Source organism: Pyrgilauda ruficollis, unplaced genomic scaffold (assembly GCF_017590135.1).
Source record: "Pyrgilauda ruficollis isolate IOZ18807 unplaced genomic scaffold, ASM1759013v1 scaffold49, whole genome shotgun sequence".
Lineage (NCBI taxonomy): Eukaryota > Metazoa > Chordata > Aves > Passeriformes > Passeridae > Pyrgilauda > Pyrgilauda ruficollis.
This window is the reverse complement of record NW_024526488.1, coordinates 4,312,223-4,337,991: the sequence shown is the minus strand read 5'-3', so window position 1 is coordinate 4,337,991 and position 25,769 is coordinate 4,312,223. Positions and strand designations below refer to the sequence as shown.

The window sequence follows — 25,769 nt, the reverse complement described above, 5'->3', positions numbered from 1 at the left end:
CTGCACAAACATAAATTATAAATGTCACTTTCTGAGTAGGTTAGCCTAGAAAACTAAAAAAAAACCCCTAATTTGTGACTTGCTAGGGTTGTAAAAACAGCTTTGCTCCCGTGAAATTGAAAGATCATTTATGAATTGGATCCTACAGAAAAAGAAATGCTTTCCTGATTTTCAGATGACGTTTTTTCCACCAAGATGCCCTCAATTCCCCACTGGTCTCCAGGGTCTTCCATGTCTTTAGTGTCACTTTGGAGTCCCATCTGCTCCTGCTGCCCTTGGTGGGAGATGGGAACACTCAGCAACTTCCCCACTAAACTCAGCTGCTTGGGTCTGAAGCCCAGGCTTGTGGGTAAATGAACTGTGAGTGCAGGGTGTGAACAGTCCCTTTTATTTACAGAAGTGGTTCCTGGTGAATGTTTTTTTAGCTGTCACTTTAGTCTCCTGGCCATCAGCTTCATCCCATTGCTCTCAGACAGCTTTCTCCTGCTGTCCTTCCTGGATCATTCTCGACTACCATCTCTCTTCCCTTGTCTCCACTGCCAAAGAGATTCCTAGTTTCCTTTAGGACTCCATTCCCATGAGGAAAACACACATGACTGCATTTCTAGGCAGTTTCCTGAGATGTGCAGTCACTTGTGTGGTGCTCAGGGCTGGCTGGTTTTAGGGGCCTTCTTCACAGGAAACGTGGGATTCCTGATCTCAGTGCTATCCAGGAGGTGTACACTCCCCATTCCTGGTCCCAGTGCTGTCCAGGTGCTGTACAATCCCTAATTGCATTCCCAGTGCTATCCAGGTGGTGTACAGTCCCCCTTCCCAGCTATCCAGGTGGTGTACAGTGCCCTGATACTCTGGACTTGGCTCCTCACTGAGATTTGGTAGGGAGATGAGGACACAATCAAGTTTTCCTGGCACTCCATGACTTGAAACCTGTTCATGATGTTTGGGGATTTTAATTTCTCTTCTGGAACAAGTGTAATGGGTTTGACAAAGCTTTTGGCAGCCTGTTGTTTTCTTAAAGTTCAGCACATCACTCTAGGGGCCAATCCTGAACTGGCAGAAGCTGGGTTGGGATGACCTAAGAGGTGTTTTCCGTCTCCAAAGCCTGTGAGTCTGCACTTCATTATCTTTCATATGGCTTAGCTATTGCTCATTTATGCATCTGTTCCAGGATTTATCCCTCTCAGCTTTTCCTGTGGTCCAGTTTTTATCTTGACAGACAATGCCTTAAGGCTCATCCTTACTTCTGCCCAACAGGGTGAGAAGCAGATAAAGATAGTCTGGATTAGGACCTTGTGTTGAACCAGGAAGTTCAACACAACAACACAACTGAGTTTCAACAGCTATCAAGGAGGCAGGAGCCCCTTTTATGTGGATTTCTTGGAGTTATGTTATCCCCTGGAGATCTAAGGTGCTTCAAGTGGAAAAATGATCACTGACAAGCACCTCAGTAACCTGAGCTCTGCCCTTGGAGAGGTTTTTTTCCCAAGGGCTTCATATTGATTCCTATTCATTCACACATCACTGAAAAATATTAGTTTATTAATACTTCTTAAAGTCTTTTTTTGCAAACACTTCTGCTGACAAAAACAGGTGTTTGAGCAATCTTATGAAGTTACAGCTATGTGCAGCAAAACAATGGGTAATAAGGATTGCAGTAGAAAATTTGACTGTGCTCTTTTATTAAAAAATAGTTGAAAAGAGAAAAGAAATGTGAAAAATCCCTCATGTTTGATTGTGAAATATAATTTAGTGTGAAAAGGAGCACGGACCAGGGCAATGCTCACTCCACGTCTTCCCAAAGTGCCGAGTTCCCATTTACCAGGGCAGATTTGGCAAGGGCAGGACAAAGACAGATATCATGTCTGATCAGAGTAGCCTTTCTGTCCCTGCTGTGATCTGCCACTCCTGAAGAGGAATGGATTGCACTGGGCTTCAGCCAAGGACTTGGAGGAGTTCGTGGCTTCAATGTGTTTTCTTTCTCCCAGGAAGCAGAGTTAAACACGGAAAGCTGGAGTGAATCAGCGCTGGGAGCCGCCCTGGCATTCAGCTGCTTCCTGTCCCCCTGTGGTATAAATACCCAGCCCAGCCTGTGTTTCTGGGATTTCTGGGCAGAGCAAAAGCGTTGGGATTTAGTGAGCACCACTGGGAAATGGCATTCAGATGTTTGGAGTCTGGGTTGTTGTGTCGTTCCCATCTTGACTTTCCTCTTGTCTTTGCCCTTTATACTCATTGATGAGGGCTTGGTGGTTTGTGGAGACAATGATCTCCTTCAGCAGCAATGGAACATGAAGATCAAATGCTTTTTGGGTTTTAATTTTGAGGTGGTGTGATTAGGGCTAATCAGTGAGAAGATAAGTGCCCAGGGAGCAGCAGAGGAAGCCCAACAGCCTGGGGGTCCCTGGAGGGGAATGCTGATTGTTCTCTGCTGCTTCTGGGGAGTCTGTGCTTCCCAAGTGTCTCTGCAGGTCAGACCTCCAGCAGTGTGGGATTTTTAACATTCCTCAGCTTTTTAAAGAAGCTGTGCTTGAGTTTAGGTGGAGTTAGAAGTGGTTTAGCATTTTCCTCCAATTTTCTAAGCTGCTCCTGCCAGGTCAGAGAAGGGGTGGCAGCATGGGATTCTTTGGTTTGCCTTAGCTCCATGATCCACATTGATCCAGAGCCTGGACTTACCTCGTTCCATCTCACTCCCTGTTTCCTTAGTGAAATGCTGAGATGTGCACACCTCAAATCTGGGGTGAATCTGCTGCTGAAATGGCCACCTAGTCCCCAGTGGGGATGTTCTATCAGTCCCACAATGGCAACAGTGAGGGAAAGGCTCAAAATATTCACAGGGCTCTAATATTAGCTATTCCCCAGGTTTTAATCCTTTATGTTTGCATGCCTTGAAAATCAGACTGAAGTTTCTTCTGAGTACTTCTTAAATTACTTGTTTTTTCGGGTCTTCTTGCTTCCTTTATGAGTTTCATTCAGTATTTGCTGTTGGAAGTGAGGAGCCCTGACCACTTGGTGCTGGGATAGAGGGAAGTCTGCAGGATAGGAAGGAAGTGACAACTAGCTCATTCTGGGAGACACAGAGTTTCACTTCGTGATTTTTTTTTTTTTTTTTTTTTTGGTCTGGTTTGATTTCACATCCACTTCTTGACAATCACCCTCCTGACACAGGAAGCTGAGGGACTTTCAAAACCGTATCCTGTCATCTCCAATTTCAACAGAAACAACAACAGAATTATTTTGAGCAATACATATAATAAAGAAGTATAATAAATACATTAGGCATAGTTATTTCTAAATTTCCTATGTTACATGTCTATAGTACCTGTATAGGACTTACCAACTCTTGGACCAGAATTATTCTGAATTCTGATAATTCAGATATCCTGGAGCACTGATAAAGGTTGAGAAGCTGACATGAAATCCTTGAGCTGAGGGATGAATGTGACCATGTATCTCTATACAGAGCAGAGCAGCTGTCAGGAGTCCAGATATCACTTTGGAAGGGTTTCTGAGACTACATGCCACAAACAGGGTGGCCTTTCTTCCCGGGAGAGGGAGATGAAGGGAAGGATTTTCTTATTGCCTGTTTCCAATGGATGTGAAGGGAGCAATTAAAGGAGAACTGAGGAGGAAATTGCTTTTTATGACATTAAAGAAAAATGTCTTTGTGCACTGGGATGAAAGTGAGGCCTTTTGGAAAGTTTGTGTGGTAATTTGGTGTGGGAAAAAGTACAAATGGAGATAATATTTACCCCTTCATCTACCAAGACTTGTGTTTGGGTTCCTCTCAAGCAGCTGCTGTGCTTGGGTTAATTAAACCCCTTTTTGGTTAATAAGATAAGACCACCTGTGATCCACATGAGTGGCTGAGACTGTGTCTGTTCTTTCACCAGTCCATTTCACTAGAAATACCTTTGATGAGGCTTGTGGGGTGTTAAAAAAATCACTAAAACTTTTAGGACATGATAGAGAGGGTTTCTTTGTATAATTTTGCTTGAAATAAGACTATTTCTCCTCTTTCTAGGATGTTCTTGCTCTACAGCATGGGTTCATTCAATCAGCATGGCTTTTGCCTTTCCTGCCAGCCTGGTTTCCTACACTGTGGTGAGGATTTTCAGTCTGTAGGAGTGACATTCATTCTGAAACAGAAAGATGATGAATGTGCTAAAATCATAATTGCCATTACGTTCTTCCCATCCTTGTCACCTCAGGCTGATTATCTTCTTCTTACATGCTACCAAGTGTGGGGTGGTGCAGGGGAGCCACTGCCCTGAGCCCACACCCCAGCCTGTTTTAGGAGCTGTGAAGACTTCATTTGTGCAGAGTGGGGTGGTGGTCAGGCTCCAGCTTCGAAGTTCTGAAGGAGAGAAATCACAGAATCATGGAATGGTTTGGGTGGAAAGGAACCTCCTACCATGGGCAGGGACCCCTTCCACTGTCCCAGGCTGCTCCAATCCCCATCCAACCTGGCCTTGGACACTGCCAGGGATGCAGGGACAGACACAGCTTCTCTGGGCACCCTGTGCCAGGGCCTGCCCACCCTCCCAGGGAACAATTCCTTTCTAATATCCCATCTAACCCTGCTCTCCAGCAGTGGGAAGCCATTCCCTGTGTCCTGTCCCTCCATCCCTTGTCCAGAGTCCCTTTCCAGCTCTCTTGGAGCCCCTGTAGGTACTGAAAGGCCACAATAAAGTCACCCTAGAGCCTTTTCTTCTCCAAATTCCCACTTGCTCCAAGAATACTGTAGCTGGTTTGGAAAGCACTTGGAAAATGTCAGAAATAAGTGATACTGTGATCCTTTGTATGTGTTTATGCAGTGTTCATTAATTTTTTAGACTATGAAACCCACACCTTCTGGGCTTCCCACTGGAGGTTCATTGTGCCCTGTCTGGTGCTGCTTTGAGCAGCTTCAGTCTGGGTGCTGAGTGCTGATTAGCAAACAGTTAACGCTGCTCAGTGTTGGTTTGGTGGCCACGGAAGGAACTTGTGCTGCAAAGCTCCATTTGCTATAAGTACAGAGTATTCTTTCAGAGCTGTATCATGTTTGGAAGTGACCTCATCTAGCTTCTGTTGGTGGTTAGCAGCTTCACACCACATGCTCTGTGGATAATGTGACAGCACACTGCTCACAGGAAATCCCCAGAGCTGGGAGGTTGGTGCCTCTCAGCCCCAGAGCACCATACATATCTCACTTTGTTCTCAGTTTGGATGCTAACAACACAGGACAGCATTTTGTAAGGGTAAAATGTGTGTCCTTTTTCATTTTCAGTCATTTTCAGCTGTGCTTGAGCCAAGCCCCAGGTATCCTCCCTTTTCCTGAGGTGCAGTTCCTGAGCTTTCCTCATCTCCCCAGGTTCAAAGCATATTCCTTTTCTTATCTGCCATCCCGGTGGGTTGGGACCACTGCTTATTTTTTGGAGACAGAATTTCCACAGTTTAATTTTGTTGGGGTTGATGGCCATGGCTTTTTCACTAGCTGTCTGTGCTATCTAAATGCAGCAGCTCTTAAAACATGCTGGAGATCACGTGAGCTCTTAGAAAGGGAAATAATTTTTTATCGTGCTCATTTATTTTTATTTGAAGGGCATTCCCTAATTGTGGTGCTGGAAGGCTGGCAGAGTGATTCCTTCCCTGCAGGAATGTCTCTTGTTCCCTGATGGTCTCCAGCTGCCTCCACCCCAAATCCTTGGGGGCTGGCACAGTGGGAGCACTGTCTTTGAAGTGTCAGTACCACTATCCTGTCTCTTTAGTTGTGTATTTTCCGTTTTTTTACCAGCTTTTGTTTTAAAAGAAATAAATTTTAAAAAATACTTAGAAATGGATTATTTTTTAAATTACAGAGTATGTATAGTGGAAAGCAGGGGAACAGCAATTCTAAATATATACAAAAGAAACAGCTGCCAAGGTGAGAGGGGAATGACTTGAAAGGCTGAGAAAATTGGGAAAATGTAATTTGCATTTCTTAGCATGAAATCTATTCTCTTGAGGGCAGCAGTGTCTAGTGGAAATAAGAAGGGGTGGAAGCACCAGCTTTTGAGACTGCACTTCAAATTCCAAATACTTCTTTATCTGCCTCTTACTATCTATTTGTAACATCACAAGAAGGAAGGCCCTGTACCAATACCTGTACTGAGATTTTTTGTGTCCCAGGAAAAGGCTCTGTAAGGTGACCAACAAGAAGGAGTTACCTGAGGTGCTTTGGCAGTGCCTTCACCAGAGCCAGCTCTCCATCAAATACATGAGGAAGCAAGGAAATAATATTGTGAGATCACCTAAAACTAAATGCAGTTTTTTACTCATTTATCATATTACAAATATGTGACATTCTCCTCCTCAGTGAAAGGCCACCGGACTGGACTCCTTGGTCATCTTCTTCTCCTTCCAGTGATTGCTCTGCTGCCTTCTCCAGTCTTTGTCCAAAGCCTGTCACTTTGAATGATTTGAGAGGATATTTGTGGGCCTTGCTGTCTTGTAGGAGGGAACTAAAAAGTCCTGAGTTGTTTGTATCAGTTGTGAATGTCTTGTGTTGGGAAGAGAGAGCTGCAGTTCCTGAGGCTGGAGGGCCTGAGCCTGGCAAGGCCTGTGGGCTCTGACATGATCATCTCCTACAAAACCTGCCATCACTGGGTGCCACATTGCTCATATCAATTAGTTACCTGCAGGAAGAATTCTAGGATCATATAAATTTTATTCCCTGCGTGCAGAATCTGGCTGGGATGCTGCAGGGAGCAGATGAAGCCAGGGTGGATTGCTCCTGAGTCTTGGTGGTCAGATGAAGGGCATTATGTCAGAGTCAGCATTTCTTTAATTAAAACCGGTGCTCTCTGAGCTCAGACTTCTGGATTCTGGCTTAACACTTGTTCAGCTGTGTCTTTGGGCCTCAGCCTTGTGTGAAATGTCAGCCAAAAGGCTGAGGTTATTCTTCGTGGTGGAGCTCACTTTGGTGAAGCACTTTATCCCCAGTCAATAGACCCCTTCAGTGTTACTGGCTTGCAGCTGAGTTCCACCATTAACCCAGCCATGTTCAGCACTAAACCGTGTCCCCTAGTGCCATTAGTGACAGTTGTTGTTCAGAGGGACAGTTTAAATGGGATGTGGAAATAATCACTTTTTAACAGCTATGCCAATGTTATGAAGGCGTCTTCCTTTGCTTGTAATTAAGAAAGTTCATCATCTGAGTGATTAAACCTCCTCAACATCAGCCCCAATGCAGCCATGTGCAGTACAGACAGATGCACAGTTTGACCTGGAATGTTCAAATGCAGATTTCATATTATCTGGATTTGCTGGAGCCAGAGGCAGCTGGAACACTCAGCCTCTCTGGTAACGAGGCCCATCTGCAGAAGTTCTTGCACAGAGAACTCTCCAGTGTAAGACCACTTGGTCTGTGGCTGTGGATGAGACCAGATCCATGAGGGCAGTTAATTCCTGCTGCTGTGGTCGGCCATGTGGGAAGTGTTGGTGAGTCACAAATGGACAGCCTGTCCTGAGGGGCTGCAGCCATGTCCATCTCCAGGGGTGCAGCTGTCCTGCCATGGACAGGGCTGGAAGGGCCCACAGGACCTTGGGAATGAAGATTTGCTCATCACTCCCCAAACATTCACCTGCTAAGGGACAGAAGGAGCAGCTCATAGCCCCAGGCACCCTGTTAGCAGGCTGTCATTTCCAGGGAAGCCCAAGCATGGGAGACAGCTGAGGCTGGAACCAGGACCCTCTAAGTTAACCCTTCTGCACCAGGTGCAGGTGCTCTCAGAGGGTGTCCAGTAACCTGGTCCTCTGGGTGTTATTTTGATGAGTTGAGGTTTCACATAATTATGTTTTTTAAAAGAGAAATTATTCACTGCATGGAAGCTCCTTCCTTCCCCAAAAACTTTCTGAACAAACTGAGCCATACCATTGAGACATGCACAAGTTTGGGGAGATTTGTAAAGTTGTGGTGCTTCCAGTTGTCCTTCCATCTCCCAAAGTCAAAGGGAGCTTTATAGCAGTTACTCCTGCATTTATAAAAAAAATATGTAGTTAGCAATATCTGTTATTGAAATTGGGCTCTATGCTTGGATATGTAGAGTCCCTAGGTGGGTTTTCTTTTTTTTTAAAAACTAAACAGAACAAAATTTTGTTTTAATCTCCACACATAAGGGATGTTATGTTCATTAGCAGCTGGAGAAGATGCTTGGGTGATTTTCCAAGTGCAAGACATCCTGGATTAAGCACGCAGTATCAGGCTAGGTACCTGTAAAGCCTCACTGGCCTTTTGCTGGAGAACACTCAGTAACTTTCCTGGCTTTGTGTGAGATTTGGGTAAGGGATACTGCAGCCAGCACTGCACCAAGCTGCCCTAAGCTGCTCCCCTCTGCACAACCAGCAGGACACGTGGATGACTCAGGACAGGGGCCAGCATGGCTGAGGGGAAGCTCCTGTGGGGGCTTCAGGAGAAGGGCGCGCCCATCGTGCTTTCCCCTGGTGAACACTCATGCCTGGCACCACTGGGCTTTGCCACCTGCCCTGTTTGCAGCTGCAGCTCTGCTGCCGTGCCCAGCACCCAGCTGCTCCCTCGCACGCCAGCGGGGCTCCCCCGACAGCCCAGCCCTTGTTTCCCTGGCCTTGCTGTGGCTGCCAAGCCACCCCCCTCCTGCAGCCTTTCCATGGACGGCTGCATGGCATGGGCAGAACGCTGGCTCTGCCCCGCTGAGCTCGTGCAGAATGTGCACGGCAGCTCCTTTCAGCTGGGTACAATCCTCTTTTCTTGAGGCCTGTCCATGAATGTGCTTCTGTCTCGTGTGCCTCGCCAGCAGCTTCTGCACAGCCCGGCACTGGATGGATCTGCTTGTTCAAAGCCTTATCACTGAGGCAATCTTTTCCTCCTATGGAAAGTGAGAATGAAATTGCCCAAATTAAGCAATTGTAGCAGCCTCGAAGGATAAAGCTTTCTTTCTGCTTGGGGTTGTTTTTGTAGCAAGACTGCCATGATTGTGTTTGTGTCCTGTGTTTACTGGCATAGGAAAGAATGTGGGATTGGGATTTTATGGCATTTACAGTTTAATGTTTTTCCCATGAGCTATTCAGATGAATCACTCTTGGATTTTTAGCACCTTCTTCCCACTGCGGTATGGGCTTGGGGACAGTCAGAACAGAGAGAGAATACTCCCTTGAGCATGGATTTGAAACTTGGTGATCTTAGAGGGCAGACTCCTGTCAGCACTGGTGCATCACCACCTCAGCAGCTCCAAGATCCAGCCTCTTGGATGGTCTGTTGTCCCTTTGGGTTAGGAGGGAGCACAGCTGTGAAGGAGGAAAACATGTGAGTCATGATTGGAGGGCTGTGGGAGCTGCAGTTTTCCCTCCCTGCTGCCAAATCAGGCCCTCTTCTCATCAAATTCTTTTCAGTTTTATTTTGGGAGGACAAGAGCTTTTGAATGCAATGCTCCACCTCAGTTGCTCAGGTGGAACACTCCCTTCTTTCATTAAAACTGTGGTCTGAGGATGTTCTCTCAGCACTGAACAGCCTGACTTACAACTAATACTGGTTTGTGACTTGTCACGACAAATGCTATAAATCCTGGAGGCAACAGTGAAGGTAGGGTTGGGATTTTACCTGGCTGTTTTTTTTTTTGTTTGATCATTGTATGAGCTTGGAGAGTTTGTGTGATGTTTTTGGATCACCAAATATCTGCAGATGAAGAACAGTATCAAGAGAGTGTTTATTGCCCCTCAGTGTGTTTAACAAACCTTCCTGCAGTCATTGCAGCCAGGTGAAACTCTGAAAGGGCAAATTTTGACATCTGGGCTCTGAGCAGATCTGAAACCATGCAGTTTTCAAGCTTCAAGGACAAAGCCCTGATGAAGTTAATTGTAGGTTTCTGTAGCTTTTGTTTTTGTTAAAGTGCATGGAGGAGATATTTCAGGTATTACTGTGGTGTTAATCCTCCATGTTTCCCATAATTTCTCTAATCCCTGCATTGCCCTTGGCATTTATGCAAGGCTCCTGTAAAGCTTCTCTCTGGAGCAGTTTAATGAACAAGCCCAAAGAAGTGTTGCTTGACAAGCAAGGCTTGAGGACTTAGTCCTGACTCTTCTCATCACAATTGTTTGTATGTATCAGTACTTCTAAAGCAGCATAATTCCCTTTGAGAGAATCAACATTCTTGTTCTTCCCTCCTTTGTTCTCAGAGTGCACAACAGGACTTCAGCTGCTCAAGGCTGCAGCAGATAATCTTGGAGAGGGGACAATAAGCCTTTGTGGCTTTGTTTTCCCACAAAATAGTAATCCTGATGCTGTGATAGTGAAGACACAGCACTCCAATCACTGAAGTGTTTGGGGATGGTTTTCTCACTCAGGTTTGCCAAGCAGCCACTCTGCTTCATGTTTTGAGGCCAAGGTGTCCCCAGGCCACCACACTGCTCTTGGGAAGAGCTCCCATCTGGCAGAAGTGGCCTTGCACAATAACCAGATACTCCAGAGCCCTGGTTGGACATTCCTGAAATATTTAGGGAAATCAGCATGATCTTGTCAGGAGTTTTTGTTCTTCACTGGTACAAGCATGGTGCTTTTTTTGTTGAGGTCTGTTTTGTTTATATCCATGAAAAACCATCTTGATCCTCAGTTTCTTAACAAACCAAAGGAACTAAAACGTTATTGGGGAGTGTTAACTCAGGATTTAGCAATTTATCCAATGAGCTGTCTGTTGTTTTTGTAAACTCAAGAGGAAGAATTCCCAACTGTTGGTTTTCCTATGTTAATGCACTTCTAAATCTTAGTGAACGCCCAAGGTCTCCAGGCATCCAGGCTTAGTAAATTATTTAAAAATATTACTGCTAGGTGCATGTGGAGTGGGAAATGGCTCAGAAAAAGATGGCTATTTTTAAAGACTATTTCTGGCTAAATCCTTTATGTTACTTTTTGTTTTCTCCAGACTTTCTCAAACAGACCACGTATGAAGTGGAGGCGTTCTTAGAGGCCATTCAGTTCTTCCGGCAGGAGAAAGGCCACTATGGCACATGGGAGATGATAACTGGCAATGAAAAAGAGGTAAAAGAATATATTCCTGATGGGGTTTTGGCTTTGGGTATTGCAGCTCTGAGGACAGTGAAGATTATAAATTCCCTTGGCAAAAAGGGCATCTTAAAAAAGAAAATTTCATAGATAGAAATACCTGAGATTTTAAGACATCTCTTACTTGTATATAAGTGATAATTCTTTTTTAATAAAAACTTCTGAAACAGAGTCTTGCACAGTAACAATTACACTAAAACACCAAAAATCTGTGTACTTCAGTTCTGCAGAAATGAAATGCTAAGCCCAGGGTCTGGTTCCATACTTGGGCACCTGGCTTTGGAGCACTCATGGTAGCTGAGATTACCCCACAACCCCACTGGCATCACTCCACATGACTTTTAGGCCACTATTTACACCCTGATTTACAATTTTTTTTCCCAAACTCTGAGCGCTCAGCAGCAAATGTTTACTTTAGTGCCAACTCCTGGTTGTTTTCCTTGATGAAATCTGGCTTCCCTTTGGAAAAATGGAAAAAACCTTAAGGACAGTGGTTTCTTTTAAGGAACCATGTTATTGTTTTAGAAGAAGCCTACCTTTGAAATGCTGAGAAATGTAGAATCTGGAGAAAAATCTATAAACAGTGTCTTTCCTACTGCCATTCTGTCAGTGATTGAAGTTCCCTGCTAACATCTGATAATAAATTCTTTACTTTAAGGAGTTAGATGAGGGTTTTTCTCTTCTCCCCTCCTCCTTCATGTTATGGAGCTATATTAATGGTGCTAGTTTCATTTTATGTTTTATTTTTCCTATTGCTTGCCAACATCTTACTCATAACCCATATGTATCAAGAGAGCTGTAATCAGAAGACATCCAGCCTAGTTCCACTATTATCTTCTTAGCAATAATTCATTCTGTAAGTATAGTGTGTTCTCATGGCCTGCTTGGACCAAACATAATAATTATTTTAGGCAAATATCCAAGCTAAGTGAGTGGCTTGGAGCAAGCAGGCTGAAATTTGTTGCTGTAAAAGTGTCTGCAGAATGCCAAGAAATGTATTTGCTGACACTCATTCGTTGTGGCTGAGTCCCCGCAGTGGCAGCTCACACTGGGGCTGCAGCATGGCTGGAGTGGGAGCACGAGCCAGGGCACCTGAGGGAAGATCCACCAATGCCTTAAAAATGTTCCCAGAGAACTCAAGATTTTTCACAATATAAAATTGTGGAATCACAGACTAGACTATCCTGAGCTGGAAGGGACTCACAGGGACCATTCAGTCCAGCCCTGTCCCTGCACAGACACCCCAGCAATCCCACCCTGTGCATCCCTGGGAGCGTTGTCCAAACTCTCCTGGAGCTCTGGCAGCCTTGGGGCCGTGCCCATTCCCTGGGGAGCCTGGGCAGTGCCCAGCACCCTCTGGGGAAGAACCTTTCCCTGACAGCCAACCTAACCCTCCCCTAACACAGCTTCATGCCTTTCCCTTGCCTCTTAAATCTGTCTGATCTGTTGTCACATTTATTATTTGTAATAGTTTGGATTACTCATGGGATCTTTTTTAAGTGAGCCATTAGTTTAGGACCTGAATTAGTGAATTGCTTTTTACAGACATTTGAGTCAGCAGCAGTGAATACAAAGTGCTGCTGTGGCATTATCTATAAGTACTTAAATGAAACTCCAATAAAAGTGTATTGCATATTTGAGGTATATTAGAAGTATATTACAGCAGGTATTGTGTGTTGTATTTCCATAGGGGCTGTTTATGCCCTGTTTTACACTGGACTGCAGTCAGTCCTTTACTTGTGCTGCTTTAGTTCCTGCCACTTCCCTCTGCTGGTGTTGATACATGTCTCACATCCCTCTGGCTGCTTGAATACATGAGATGTAGTGTCTGGGTGTTGACATCTTATTGCAAAGGTTTCATACCTTCTTGGTGATTTCTCATGGGCAGCTCCTCACAGCACTGACTCCTTCTTCTTCTCAGCACAGCCAACAAAGTCCATCCAAACTTTCTGGACCAGCCAACCTGCTCTTTTACAATACCCCTCCTAACTGGATCCACCTGTGGCCTATTAAGGGCAGGCCTGTTCCTAATTGTTGATAATTAGCACAGCTGTAACTCCTTAGGGGTGAGATTACCACTATCTCTATTCTCCTACATTCTATCTATCCACATCTGGAAGCATGGACATGAATGAAAAAGGCAAGTTAAGGGGTGGTTTTGCACTCTGTATTGGCTCAGCCAGCAAATGGGTACAGCAGGGACATGATCCTGAATGTAGACTGTGCTGGGCGGTTGGTGAAGCTTTCTCAGGCCAGAGACAGTGCCTATAAATAAAAATGTGGAGAGGGAGGTTTAGACTCCCAAAATCAGATGTATATTAATTCTTGCATGTTTATTTGGTGCATTTGAGTGGGACAGGTAAGGAAGGATTTGCAGTTCAAGTCTAAGCAGAGAGAGTGCAAAGCCTCTGTGGGTAACTCCTGGCAGCTGGGAGGGAGGGACAGCCTGCACACATCACTCTGTGCTTCAGGTAAAGACAGGGTGTGAACTTGTCATTTTCATCTCCTGACCATACAGATCCTGAGCAACCTGGTGATGGAGGAACTGCTGCCTAACCTCCAGACAATGATCCTGCCTAAAATGAAGGGAAAGAGGAATGACAGGAAACGGGCCTGGTTTGGGGTAAGGACTGACATTTGCAGGGTAGCTGTTGATCACAGCAGTTCTCTGTGGGTGCTGATTCTGATCTCTGCTTCTCAATTTGATTTGGGTCCAGATTGTAGAGGAAACCTATGGCTTAGTCCAGCAGCAGGTGGCAGAAGGATTAAGTACCTTGAAAGAAGAATGTAGAGAATTTGCAAAAACTCTTGAAGGGACCATTCGTTCAGACATGGATCAGATTCTGAACTCCAAGAACTTCTTAGCTGGAAAAATCAAAGGTTAGTGGAGGAACAGCTGTGCTTTGGAGCAATTCTCTAATGTTTCCCATTGTGTTGCTCAGATTACCAGATGTGCTTGTTTTGAAATCCTTGTGTGTTTTGAGAAATCCAACTGGAGACAGAAGTTTTCAGAACACAAATGAGCCTCTGCTGCCTTTGGTGGGAACTGATACCTGTGGCCACCATGTCTGTGAAAATACCAGGTCTTCTCAAATTGGAGATGACAGGTTTTGTGTATCCTGATCAGAGTTGTTCCTTCTGCTTTCATTTTTACTTGCACAGTCTTAGGTAGTGAAGATACAGGTCACGTGAGCATAATCAAAAGACCTGATCTCTAGGAATCAGAGATCACCACAAAACCAGTTTCTGGTTATGTGACAAGTCCATGGGCTTTCAAAGAATATTTAAGCCAAAGGGCTTCTTAGGTGGTTTTTTATTTAATGTGAAGTTATCATAATTTTGTTATGAATACAAAAAGGAACGTAAAGAGCAGGCAAAATGTTGTTGGTGTTGCTTAAGCTGTCAAATAAATAAATAAATAAATAGATGATAGTCATACTCAGAGCTGCCCATTTCTCTGCCCTCACAGTGCCCCCAGTTGCCAGTGTTTGCTTAGGTGAGGCTTGGGACAAGAGTTTTCAGTGTCACTCATAAAGCTGTGAACTCCTTTCACACCCTCATCACCTCTGTGGAGGTGTGACTCCAGGAAAAAATACAAAAACCATTGAATTAACTGTAAAGAGTTAAGTTCTAATTACTTCTTTCACTGTCTCTAAACACAACTGTTGTCCTGTGTGACCCTCCAGCAAGTGTTTCTGAGCCTGCCCAGAAGTGCTGCACAGAGAATATCCAGCCATTCCTCACCTCCATCCTGGAGGAGCTCATGGGCCCCGTCAGTTCAGGATTCACGGAAGTGCGCGCTCTTTTTGACAAGGAAGTGAATGAAATTATCCAGGACTTCCAGAAGACCAATGACATGACTAGGCTAAAGGAGGTAAGACAAAACAGAGCTGGAGCCTTTATATCAGCACAAGGATGTTCTTGGCTAGACCTTGGCTGGCAGCAGGATTTGCTTTCCCAGGTGGAAGCATGTGAGCACCTGGTTTTGTCATTTAGAAAGTCTTCATGGTACTTGTGCAACTGAAGTGTAGATACCAGAATTTGGGTTAAAGCCAAATTGTTACATTCTCTATTAAAAATTCACCTCTGGTTGCTTTCTCTCGAAACCTGCATGGGAGTACAGAATGTGGATCAGCTCATGACCCTGCCCTTCAACTCGGTGAAAATGGAGCCCTGCTATCTGAAAGTGAACCTGCTCCAGGAGCTCCTGCAGGACCTCAAGAGTCGCTTCAAGGTCTATCACATCGATTTTGTGATTCAGAGGACACAGAACTTCATGCAAGAGGTACTGTAAGATCAAGTTTTTCCTCTTGGGAGAACAGGTTAGGTTTGTTCTGCTAATCTTCTTCAAAGTAATCTTGATAAAAGTTGTGAAAGAGCCTCAGAGTGTCTCACAGGCAAGGTACAGGTAACAAAACCTGAGAAAACCAGCTAGAAGCTGCTTGACACATTTGTGAGACTCTGTGTGTGAGTTGTTCAGCAAGGCATGAAAATTTTGGATGGATCATCTGTTCCCCTGAACTTTCAGGTTCTGAATTCCCAGTGTCTCAGCACCCAAGAAAGTTGTTTGTGTAACTAGTGGGGTGGCTAAAAATCACCTGATTCCCTTTCTTGATGCTCGATTTTTCTTGAAAGGTATTAAATGTGTTTTACCAAAATGGAATGTCTCCTCCTTGGTAGTTGATTTTCTCACTAATATAAAGTAAAGCAATTAATGTTAGAAACTCAGAGACAGATGTTTCAGGGTGTAGGTGCTTTATCCAGCCTCACTTTTCAGGGGACTGGTAGAAGTGACAGTATCATTCCAGATGAAAACTGAACTCCATCTCTTTGTCTCCTCTTGTGTGTGTTGGTACAGGCTATAACTCTGCTTTGCCTAGATTCTTCCTGGATGCCTGGCCAGAAGTCTCTGAGGAGCTGGCCAGTAGACTGATTTCAGTTGCCAGATCACAAGGCAGATTTGGCCTTGGAGCTCTAAATTGAACCCTGTGACTTTAATCTGTTTTTGGGAAATTTACTAATCTGCTCAGTAATCTTGTAAAATGGAGCTGGTCCAGATCTATGGAGTGGAAGTTATGAATATGGAAAGCAAGTGTCTAGAACGGTGCTGGGATAGGGTTTTCCTAAAAGCAGCTCTTCTGAGTACAGCCAGGACCAGCAGCCAAGGAATTACTCAGAAATAAAATTCTGATTTCATGTCTGGGTCTTTCAGGGGGGACCATTCCAAAATGCTGCCAAATAAAGTGTCTTTTCCTGAGTGAAGACCATGAGTTAAGACAAAGAAGTAGACAGAAAATAAATCTCATATAAACCAAGAGGTCATTTTTTTCTGAACAGAACATGAGTCAAAATTAACAAGGAATAAGTGCAGGAGTTGTTCTAAACATGCTGTTATTGCATCTTCCTCTTTAAGAGACTGGTATTTGCCTCATAAAAATATTGTGTAGTTTCCCTTTCTGTCCATGGACATTTATTTCATAAATAAGTGAAATCAGACATGTCTCTGTTGCTGTAGTATTTGGCTAAAATGTACTTCGGGTGGAGGGTGGAGCAGGATTCCTTGCCTTGGGAGCTTGGCATCCTCTAGTGGCCGATTTCAGGAAATCTGGGAGCACAATGCTCAACTGGCTGAAGGAATGGCCCCCCTGCGTATCTCCCGGTACTTTTCCAATAAGAAAATATTAAAATTTAAATGGGAGCAGCTAAAGAAAAGGCAAAGCCTCGTTAAATAGACTCAATTACCGCTTGCAGAACTGTTTGTTTGAAATATCTTCAGAGTAGGGGCATCATATTCTTAATGATAAGCTGAAAACATGATAAATGCCAGCTTAGCATAATTCTGTGAGAAATGATTGCACTCTGTGTGATTTTTGCTGATTATTTATTTGTATTATAATGAAAGCTAATGAAAATGATGTGCAGTATGATTAAATACTCTTCATTAATGATTAATGATAGAAGTCAATGGGAGTCTTCTTATTAGGGATAATGAGTTTTGACTGTGGTCTGTATACACAGATAATCAATTCTACATTTTGGCTCTGCCACCATCAGTTTGGGTGGTGACATGAGATCAAATCTGTACAAGAAAGCTGGGGCAGCATGATAATGAGATCACAGCTTTAGTTTTATTTATTTATTTCAGCATTTCAGTGCTCTTTAGAGCACCTTCTCAGAAACACAATTTAAATTAACAGTTGCACGTATCATGTTTGCAGGAATTTGATGTTACTGGTCTTTAACATTTTTTTTTTTTAATTACTGTTTTTAGCTTATGGAAAATGCAGTTTATACATTCGAGCAGTTGTTCTCTCCAAGCCACCAGGCAGACTCGGCCAAAGTTGCAACAACCATTGAAAAAGTCAAGCTGAGAGTGCTGAAGGTAAATGTAATGTAGCACATTTGCAGGCTGCCTTTCTGGAAATAGAATATATTTTATATGAATGTACCTCAGTATTTGAAAGAGGATAAGCTTTTACCATCCAGCTGAAAACACTGATTTGGTGGCACTTAGCAAAGCTGCCACCAAAAACTAGGTATAAAACCTAGTTCTGGGCAGACACTTATAAAAGTATTTGCATGTGCAGTCCCTTTAATTGTAGGTAAATCAGATTATTAATATGCTCTGGATCTGCATAAATAATTTTTAATTAACTTTATAATTAGCCTGCCACTGGGATTCGTTACTCTCAGGAAGGGCAGTGCTGAAACACCCAGGGAGAGCAACCAAGAACTGTTTCTAGCCTCAGAGTTAAAAGAAGCAAAAGAGATCCCAGAACAGTAGATTTGAGAGTGATTTTGTAGAAGCTGGACAAACCTGCATGGCCATTCCAACCCTGTGCCCCTGTGATGCAGCAGCTACAGGCTGACAGGAAGCAGTTCCCTGTGGGAGTGGTGAATAACCCCAGGCACGCGTGGGCTTGTTTCTTTCTGGTGTGTTTTGGCAGCAATATGACTATGACAGCAGCACCATCCGCAAGAAGATATTCCAAGAGGCACTGGTGCAGATTACCTTGCCCACAATGCAGAAGACACTGGCTTCAACATGCAAACCAGTAGGTGTCTGGGACTAAAAACCTCAAAAACCAATAATGGAAGGCAGGGGAGGAACAGCACCTTGGCAGTAATTCCTTAACACTGTCAGGCTGTTTGCTCTCAGAGAACTGTACAGATTTCCTGCCTGCTCAGTGCTTGGATTTGCCACTTCATGGGTTGGGTAGGTGTGGAGCACAGGCATTTTATCACCTGGAATATGTGTGCAGACACTTCATGTCATGACATGGAGTGACATGGAATATGTCATGACACTTCATGACTTCCTCACAGAGGAAGCAGTGGTGGAGCAAACTTCCACAAGCCCTTCCTGTTTAGTTTCCCACCAGCCTTTTGTATTTGTGCCTCTGCAGAAATGAGGAGCCAGCTCTAGAAGCCAAAGTGTGCACAGCTGACAGGCCCCACCAAGTCCTGACCTTTTACTTGAAAACCTCCAGGTGTGGGGCAGCATGATAATGAGATCACAGCTTTAGTTTTATTTATTTATTTCAGCATTTCAGTGCTCTTTAGAGCACCTTCTCAGAAACACAATTTAAATTAACAGTTGCACGTATCATGTTTGCAGGAATTTGATGTTACTGGTCTTTAACATTTTTTTTTAATTACTGTTTTTAGCTGATGGAAAATGCAGTTTATACATTCGAGCAGTTGTTCTCTCCAAGCCACCAGGCAGACTCGGCCAAAGTTGCAACAACCATTGAAAAAGTCAAGCTGAGAGTGCTGAAGGTAAATGTAATGTAGCACATTTGCAGGCTGCCTTTCTGGAAATAGAATATATTTTATATGAATGTACCTCAGTATTTGAAAGAGGATAAGCTTTTACCATCCAGCTGAAAACACTGATTTGGTGGCACTTAGCAAAGCTGCCCATTTGAGGTATAAAACCTAGTTCTGGGCAGACACTTATAAAAGTATTTGCATGTGCAGTCCCTTTAATTGTAGGTAAATCAGATTATTAATATGCTCTGGATCTGCATAAATAATTTTTAATTAACTTTATAATTAGCCTGCCACTGGGATTCGTTACTCTCAGGAAGGGCAGTGCTGAAACACCCAGGGAGAGCAACCAAGAACTGTTTCTAGCCTCAGAGTTAAAAGAAGCAAAAGAGATCCCAGAACACTAGATTTGAGAGTGATTTTGTAGAAGCTGGACAAACCTGCATGGCCATTCCAACCCTGTGCCCCTGTGATGCAGCAGCTACAGGCTGACAGGAAGCAGTTCCCTGTGGGGGTGGTGAATAACCCCAGGCACGCATGGGCTTGTTTCTTTCTGGTGTGTTTTGGCAGCAATATGACTACGACAGCAGCACCATCCGCAAGAAGATATTCCAAGAGGCACTGGTGCAGATTACCTTGCCCACAATGCAGAAGACACTGGCTTCAACATGCAAACCAGTAGGTGTCTGGGACTAAAAACCTCAAAAACCAATAATGGAAGGCAGGGGAGGAACAGCACCTTGGCAGTAATTCCTTAACACTGTCAGGCTGTTTGCTCTCAGAGAACTGTACAGATTTCCTGCCTGCTCAGTGCTTGGATTTGCCACTTCATGGGTTGGGTAGGTGTGGAGCACAGGCATTTTATCACCTGGAATATGTGTGCAGACACTTCATGTCATGACATGGAGTGACATGGAATATGTCATGACACTTCATGACTTCCTCACAGAGGAAGCAGTGGTGGAGCAAACTTCCACAAGCCCTTCCTGTTTAGTTTCCCACCAGCCTTTTGTATTTGTGCCTCTGCAGAAATGAGGAGCCAGCTCTAGAAGCCAAAGTGTGCACAGCTGACAGGCCCCACCAAGTCCTGACCTTTTACTTGAAAACCTCCAGGTGATTTATGTAGGTGCCTCTTCTAGAAATGGGCAGATGTCACTTAATTTACTTTTTTATAGACCACCAAGCAGCTGCTTGATGACAGTGATTCAGTTAGACAGATGGGTATAAATCAGTGACCTCAAAGTGTTACACACCTATTAGAAAAACAAAACCAAACCCCGCATCTCCCATGGATTTGCCTCCTTGGACAAACAAGTTGTGAGGCACTTCCTCAGCAGCTGTTTGTTTCAGCAGGCAGTGATCTGCAGTGCTTTTAACTGTGGTTGTACTGCAGGAACACTGTTTGGTAAGTACATAATTGATTGTGGACACAAGTAGCTCTTGGAGTCATAGTTCAAACAGTGCACCCCAAGAGCTGTCACAGGATGTGGCAAGACCTGCTCCATGGCATCTCCGAGCTGTTTGGTTGCAGTAGGACTCAGAATGCCTCAGTGTTCTCCATCTGTTCCTTTCTTCCCTACCTGCACAGGAGCTGCAGAAATACGAGCAGTTCATTTTTGCTGATTACACAAGTGTGATCCAAGTAGAGAACGTGTATGAAGAGATTTTACATCAGACACTGCTTGAAGAGGCCCTGAAAGGTGAGAACATTTCTGAGGTGACAGGAATAACATTGCAGCCCATGGCCCATGAGCTGTTCCTTCAGAGCTTCCCAGAGCCCTCACCTGACTGTTCCTATCGTGCTTTCTCCAACACTGGTGGTTATATCCCTACTGTGTTTTTTCATTTGGCTCACTGAAGATGTGTTGCAAGCCCTAAAATCTGAGTTACGGGGCAGCTTTACTAAACCCATGTGACTCAAGAGTGATGGCTTGGCACAAGCCTTTTTCTAACAAAATGTAATCATGGCAACTTCACTTGATCTTGATTCCCGGGGCCAAGGAGGGAAATTCTGTCTTTACTTGTACAGATTTGGTGATGACTAAATGGCAAGACTATGCCAATTGCAAGACTAAGAGAATTGCAAAGACTAATGGTAACAGAGATTAATTTCCTCAAATGAAATGAACTGCTGGATGCAGTTTCCAGTACTCACTGATGCCAGTGCAGTAGTCCTTGCTGATCTCTCTGTTTCTGTGTCAGAAAATGAGACTATTCTTAACAAATACTGTATATACATGTATAAATACTTCTAAAATACTTGTATCTCTCTATATGTGCCTGTCTGTCTATACCCTGGATAAAAGACAAGCAGATGTACTACACTGGATGTTTTCACAGACCATAGTCACTCCCATTCCAAAACAGCAATATAATAATTGTAACCAGCATACTTTTTTTATTGGCATATTCAATGTAAATTCTTCTGCACTGAAGCATTACCTTTGTGCATTGTGGGTCCTCTGCTTCATTAGATCAATACTAAAGTGCCATTATTTAAAAAACAAAATCCCCATCCCCAGAAAAGAAATGTGAACTAAAAGGAAGCTGAATATGAACATTAGTGTTGTCTTTAATATCAAAATGTACAACACAAACTTGGGAAAGCACTGTATGTTCTTCCCTGTGCTTCTGTCGGCCTTCCCACAGCAGTTTGGTGTTTGTGTTTTATTCAGTGATCAACGAAGCTGCCGTTCTGAGGAAGCACAACCTGTTTGAGGATAACCTGAGCGTGCCCTGCGAGAGCGTGTCCAGCCTGACGGAGCTGAGGACCCCCGTGGGATCAGCACAGGGCACCCCTGCCAAGGCACCCGCAGCTCCCCGAGCCGAGAGCTCGGACACCGAGAGCCACGGGGACGAAACGCTCGTTGTGACAGGGAAAATCGTGTGGGAGAAGGATGCTGATGAGGGAAAGTCACCAGACAAAGAGGCAGGCGCCCCTGTTGGTGCAGCTGGTGATCAGGCCAGCAGGAGGGAAGCAGTGGCTGTTACAGACATTGGTGACAAACAGGAGTCGCCTTCGGCTGGCCACACTAAACAAGGAGCTGGAGAGGGAAAAAGCGCGTTGGAGAATGTATCAGAGTGTGTAGTGAGCACTGAGGGAGAGCTCAAGGCACAGCAAAAAGCTGTGGAGGAAAAAGTAGCTTCTGGGACTGACACTGCAGTAAAAAATTTTGAAGCCAGCCCTAAAAAAGAACTGAAGGTACCTGAAGGAGCCGTGGAGGAAGAGGTGACTTCAGAGAGTCAAACAGTAATGGCTGCTGTGTCTGTCAGTGTCACTGAGAAAGCAAGCACAGCGCAGGAGAAAGTTTCTGAGATAAAGCTCACTTTCGCACCTGAGAGTGTAACAGATACAGAGATTTTAGGGAGTGCAGAAAAGAAAAGCAAGGTAGAAAATGAAACTATGGGAAAATTATGTCAGAGTGAAAATGCACTAGGAACAGGATTTGAAGGGGATAGTAAAAAAGAAAGTGGTGAGAGTACTGAGACAAAGATCGTTTCCCAGGATGAAAAGACAGGGAAAGCAGAGTTTGGGGATAGTCCTAAAAAAGAAAGCCATTCTGAAGAAAAGAGTTGTAAATCCCCCGATGATGTGAATGAGATAAGGAGTTTGCTGATGCTGACAGTTGAGATCCCAGCAGATACTCCAGCTGAGAACATAAAGGAGGTCTGTGAGGGCGAGCTGCTGAAGTTGCAGGAGCACGGTAATGGGAACTACGAATTGAGCGAAGTGGCCGTGGCAGAAATTCAGGTGAGCCAGAAGGCGAAGAGTGGAGATGCAGCAGAATGTGTGGAGTTCAAGGAGGAGCGATCGTCCTCAGCCAGCCTGGGGACAGATGGTACGAGGGTAGAGAGCGTGCCCAGGGGGGCACAAGCCCCGTGGCTGGTGGAGAGCTGGGCTCCGCCTCAGGAGGCAAAGGCAGAGGTGGAGAGCAAACCGAGTGCGTGGTACGCAGGTGCGGGAGGGGAGAGGCTGCAGCCAGAGGAGCACACGGAAAACGCGGTGGATGGGCAGGAAGGAACAGGGAACAGCCACGCTGTCCCGGGGGAGGCTGGGACACAGAGCTCCTTTCCCAGCCCTGCTGCAGATGCAGCCACGAGAGACGTGCCCATCCTGGACAGAGCAAACCCGGGCCCAGGACTGCTGGAGCCGGTGTCCCTGGAGCCGCAGCCCAGCGCAGAGCGCACGGCAGACGCAGAGCCTGAGCGGCGAGAGGGGGAGCCGGGAGATCAGTCCTCTTCCCTCGCAGGAATTCAAAGCACCGGAGGAAAAGCGATTGTCCCAGAAGAACACCGAGACGATGGTCCTGCCCAGCAAAAGCGTGAGGAGTAAAGAGCAGCTTTCAGCCCAGCCCTGCAGGACCTATTCACTCCAGTAATCCCTGTGCAGTTTTGAACACCCGTTCAGGTCGGGGCTGGAGGAAATGCGCTTTGCTGTGGTGTCCCCAGCTCCTGCAGGTTTCCCGCGAATCCCTTCCTGAGGGATGGGTGATGGGTTTCCTTTTGGTTAAAACCAGATTACTGCTGAGGAATCTCATCTGTCACTTCAAATCTGCTCCCTTTTAAAGCTAGAGAAAAAGTCTGGAAATGTGACCACTGAATGCTTCAAACGCCCAACTATCATCAATTTATTTTAACAACTTAGCTGTTCTTAGGGATCCTCTTGGTTTTTAAATGCATGGTTTTGACAAGTACCACTCTGATTCTGGTGGTTGGTACATACATACTCGAGGATGCTTTTAGTATTTGCATGCAGTATACAGGAAATAAAAACATTTTTTAGTAGTAAACAGAACCAAATAGTTGATTTAGTAGATTGCTGAAAAGCCACACTGTGCAAAATCTGCAAACTGATTACTTCATTATTTTCAAGTTTTGGCAGATACCAAAGACAAGCAAATATTCTGATTTTTTTTTCTCTCTTATTGCTGTATTTAAAAAGGGGAAAGTATGGGAGCAGGTTTCTCAGTCTCACTCTGCACTTCGGGGTTATTTAGCCTTCCAGAGCACTTTATGGCTATTTTGTTTTGTTTTGTTTTATGGAAGGGAAAGAAGAGAATGTTTACAATAACTATCACCATTAGGCAGCATTTCTCTGGTTTAAATCGCACCATAAAATAGATTCACTTACAGCTATTTCATACAGAATATTGAGTCCTGCCATTCCCATTCCCATGGAGTTACTCAGGTCTGTAGACCTTCTTAGGTGTGGAAATCATGTAATAAGTGGCAACAATTGTGAAATACTAGAATCATTGCATCTAATTTCTAATGCAGATGTTAACTGAAGTGGCAGGCAGCCAGAAATTGTTTGTAATGTGCTTAGACTTGGAAGGCAGAATCACATCACAAAAGCAGTTATTAAAATGAGACAGTTGCTTTCATACACGTGATCTGTATCAAGCCGTGATCTTGGCACAGAGTCGCTTAAACGTGTTCTTTGCATCTCAGTTTGCACAGAAAAACTTGGAGGTGAAACCCAGTATTTTTGTAAATTGGCCTTTCAAATGCAAGACCTCACTTTAGAGGTCAGTTTAAGGCACCTTGAAATTCTGGCCCAGTGTTTTGAGCCTGTTTCTGAATGTCATGCAGTGCAGGACAGCAAGTATTAATTATAATTGCAGCAAGGGCTGCAGGATTTATGCCCATAAAGACACGGGGAGAAATAACCAAGTCCCGGGAGCATAGTATGTTATATGTTAGCATTTAACTTCAGCAAACGGTGCAAAGTCTTTTAATGCTATCAAAATATTCTTTAATACTAACAGAAAATTGACACTAGAGGAACAGGCAAACATTACTGTGCGAGGAAGGAACCTTGTTGAGTAACTGGATTAACTACTCTGTCACTACAGTAAAATAAATGCAGTTCCTATTTATTCTAGAAGCTGTACTGTGGTATGGAAACATGAAGGTCACATATGTCTTCCTTGCAGAAGTATTTTGACTCGTTTCCTCCTTATATTTCATGCAAAAATACTAATTTGGAAATATACAAACCACTGCCAGCCAATTTTTTTTTTTTTTTTTACAAATCACTGATTATTTCGCTGTCAGCTGCTTCACTTTTACAAACCATTAACTATTTTTAATTGGTACTGTGTTAAGTGATTTCAAATTTATAAAGTGCCCTAGAGTTAAGCAGCAGCAAGCAGCCTTTTAAAGCTAAAATTAGGGGACATTATGGGGTTTTAGTATTTTTTTGTATGAAAGACAGCATGGCAGCAAAAAAAGACTGCAGCCTCCTGCAAAAGGAAACAAATTCATTCTATTATGAATTAGATACATCTGTACAGAGAGCATTTTGCATAAGTATTTCCATAATGGTAATTTTGGAGTTATTTCTGTGGCAGGCCTAGATCTGGGTAATATTTTCCTGTGATACGTGTTGCATTGCTGAATGCAGATGCTCAGATGTTTTTCACCAGAGAGATGGGTAAGGATGGGGAAGATTCAGCCTGTATAATTTAAATTGCAGTTCCTCGTGGCCAGGGAACTTTTTTCCCGGTTTTGGGCATTTTCTGCCCGTTTGCAAATGGATACAGTAGTGCTTTTCTAGTCTTTACCACAATTAGAAGCGACAGCTTGGTTAGAAGAACTCAGCAATCTGCAAGGTTACGTGGGACCACTGATCAGGAATTATAATAATGCAGCCATTCCGTTGTTTTTGATGCTTTCTTGCCGTTTCCTTCTCAGACCGTGAGCGGTCATAAACCGCCTCTCGCGGCCCACGGCCGAGGGTCGGTGCCCTGAGGGGAGCGGGCTGGGGCGCGGAGCTCCGTGGGGTGCCCACCGCTAAGGGCCAGGACGTGAAACACATTGTATTTGCTTGGAACTTTGTACAAACGCTTCCCACGGAAATAAAGACGCTCTTCCCTTCCATTGCTGGGAGGCTGCTTTTGTGAGGGTGCGATAATTTGGGGGATTTTGTTAAAGAAACGTTCCTCAGGCA

At 44.3% G+C, this 25,769-nt stretch overlaps 1 protein-coding gene across 2 annotated transcripts in view; it reads left to right on the top strand.

Annotated features, from left to right (window-relative positions):
- Positions 1-25,687, top strand: part of NIBAN1 (niban apoptosis regulator 1) — a 54,406-nt gene extending 28,719 nt beyond the window's left edge. Inside the window, exons 6-14 of one of the 2 annotated variants that reach the window (XM_041479617.1) lie at positions 10,908-11,023; positions 13,566-13,670; positions 13,765-13,927; positions 14,734-14,921; positions 15,171-15,332; positions 17,319-17,429; positions 17,995-18,102; positions 20,406-20,517; positions 21,493-25,687. In XM_041479617.1, coding sequence (XP_041335551.1) covers positions 10,908-11,023; positions 13,566-13,670; positions 13,765-13,927; positions 14,734-14,921; positions 15,171-15,332; positions 17,319-17,429; positions 17,995-18,102; positions 20,406-20,517; positions 21,493-23,150 — 2,723 coding nt within the window. In that variant the 3' untranslated portion in view covers positions 23,151-25,687. Of the gene's footprint in view, positions 1-10,907; positions 11,024-13,565; positions 13,671-13,764; positions 13,928-14,733; positions 14,922-15,170; positions 15,333-17,318; positions 17,430-17,994; positions 18,103-18,715; positions 18,827-19,387; positions 19,496-20,405; positions 20,518-21,492 lie in introns of both variants that reach the window. The other variant, XM_041479618.1, reaches the window with a different exon arrangement.
- The last annotated feature ends 82 nt before the right edge of the window (positions 25,688-25,769 follow it).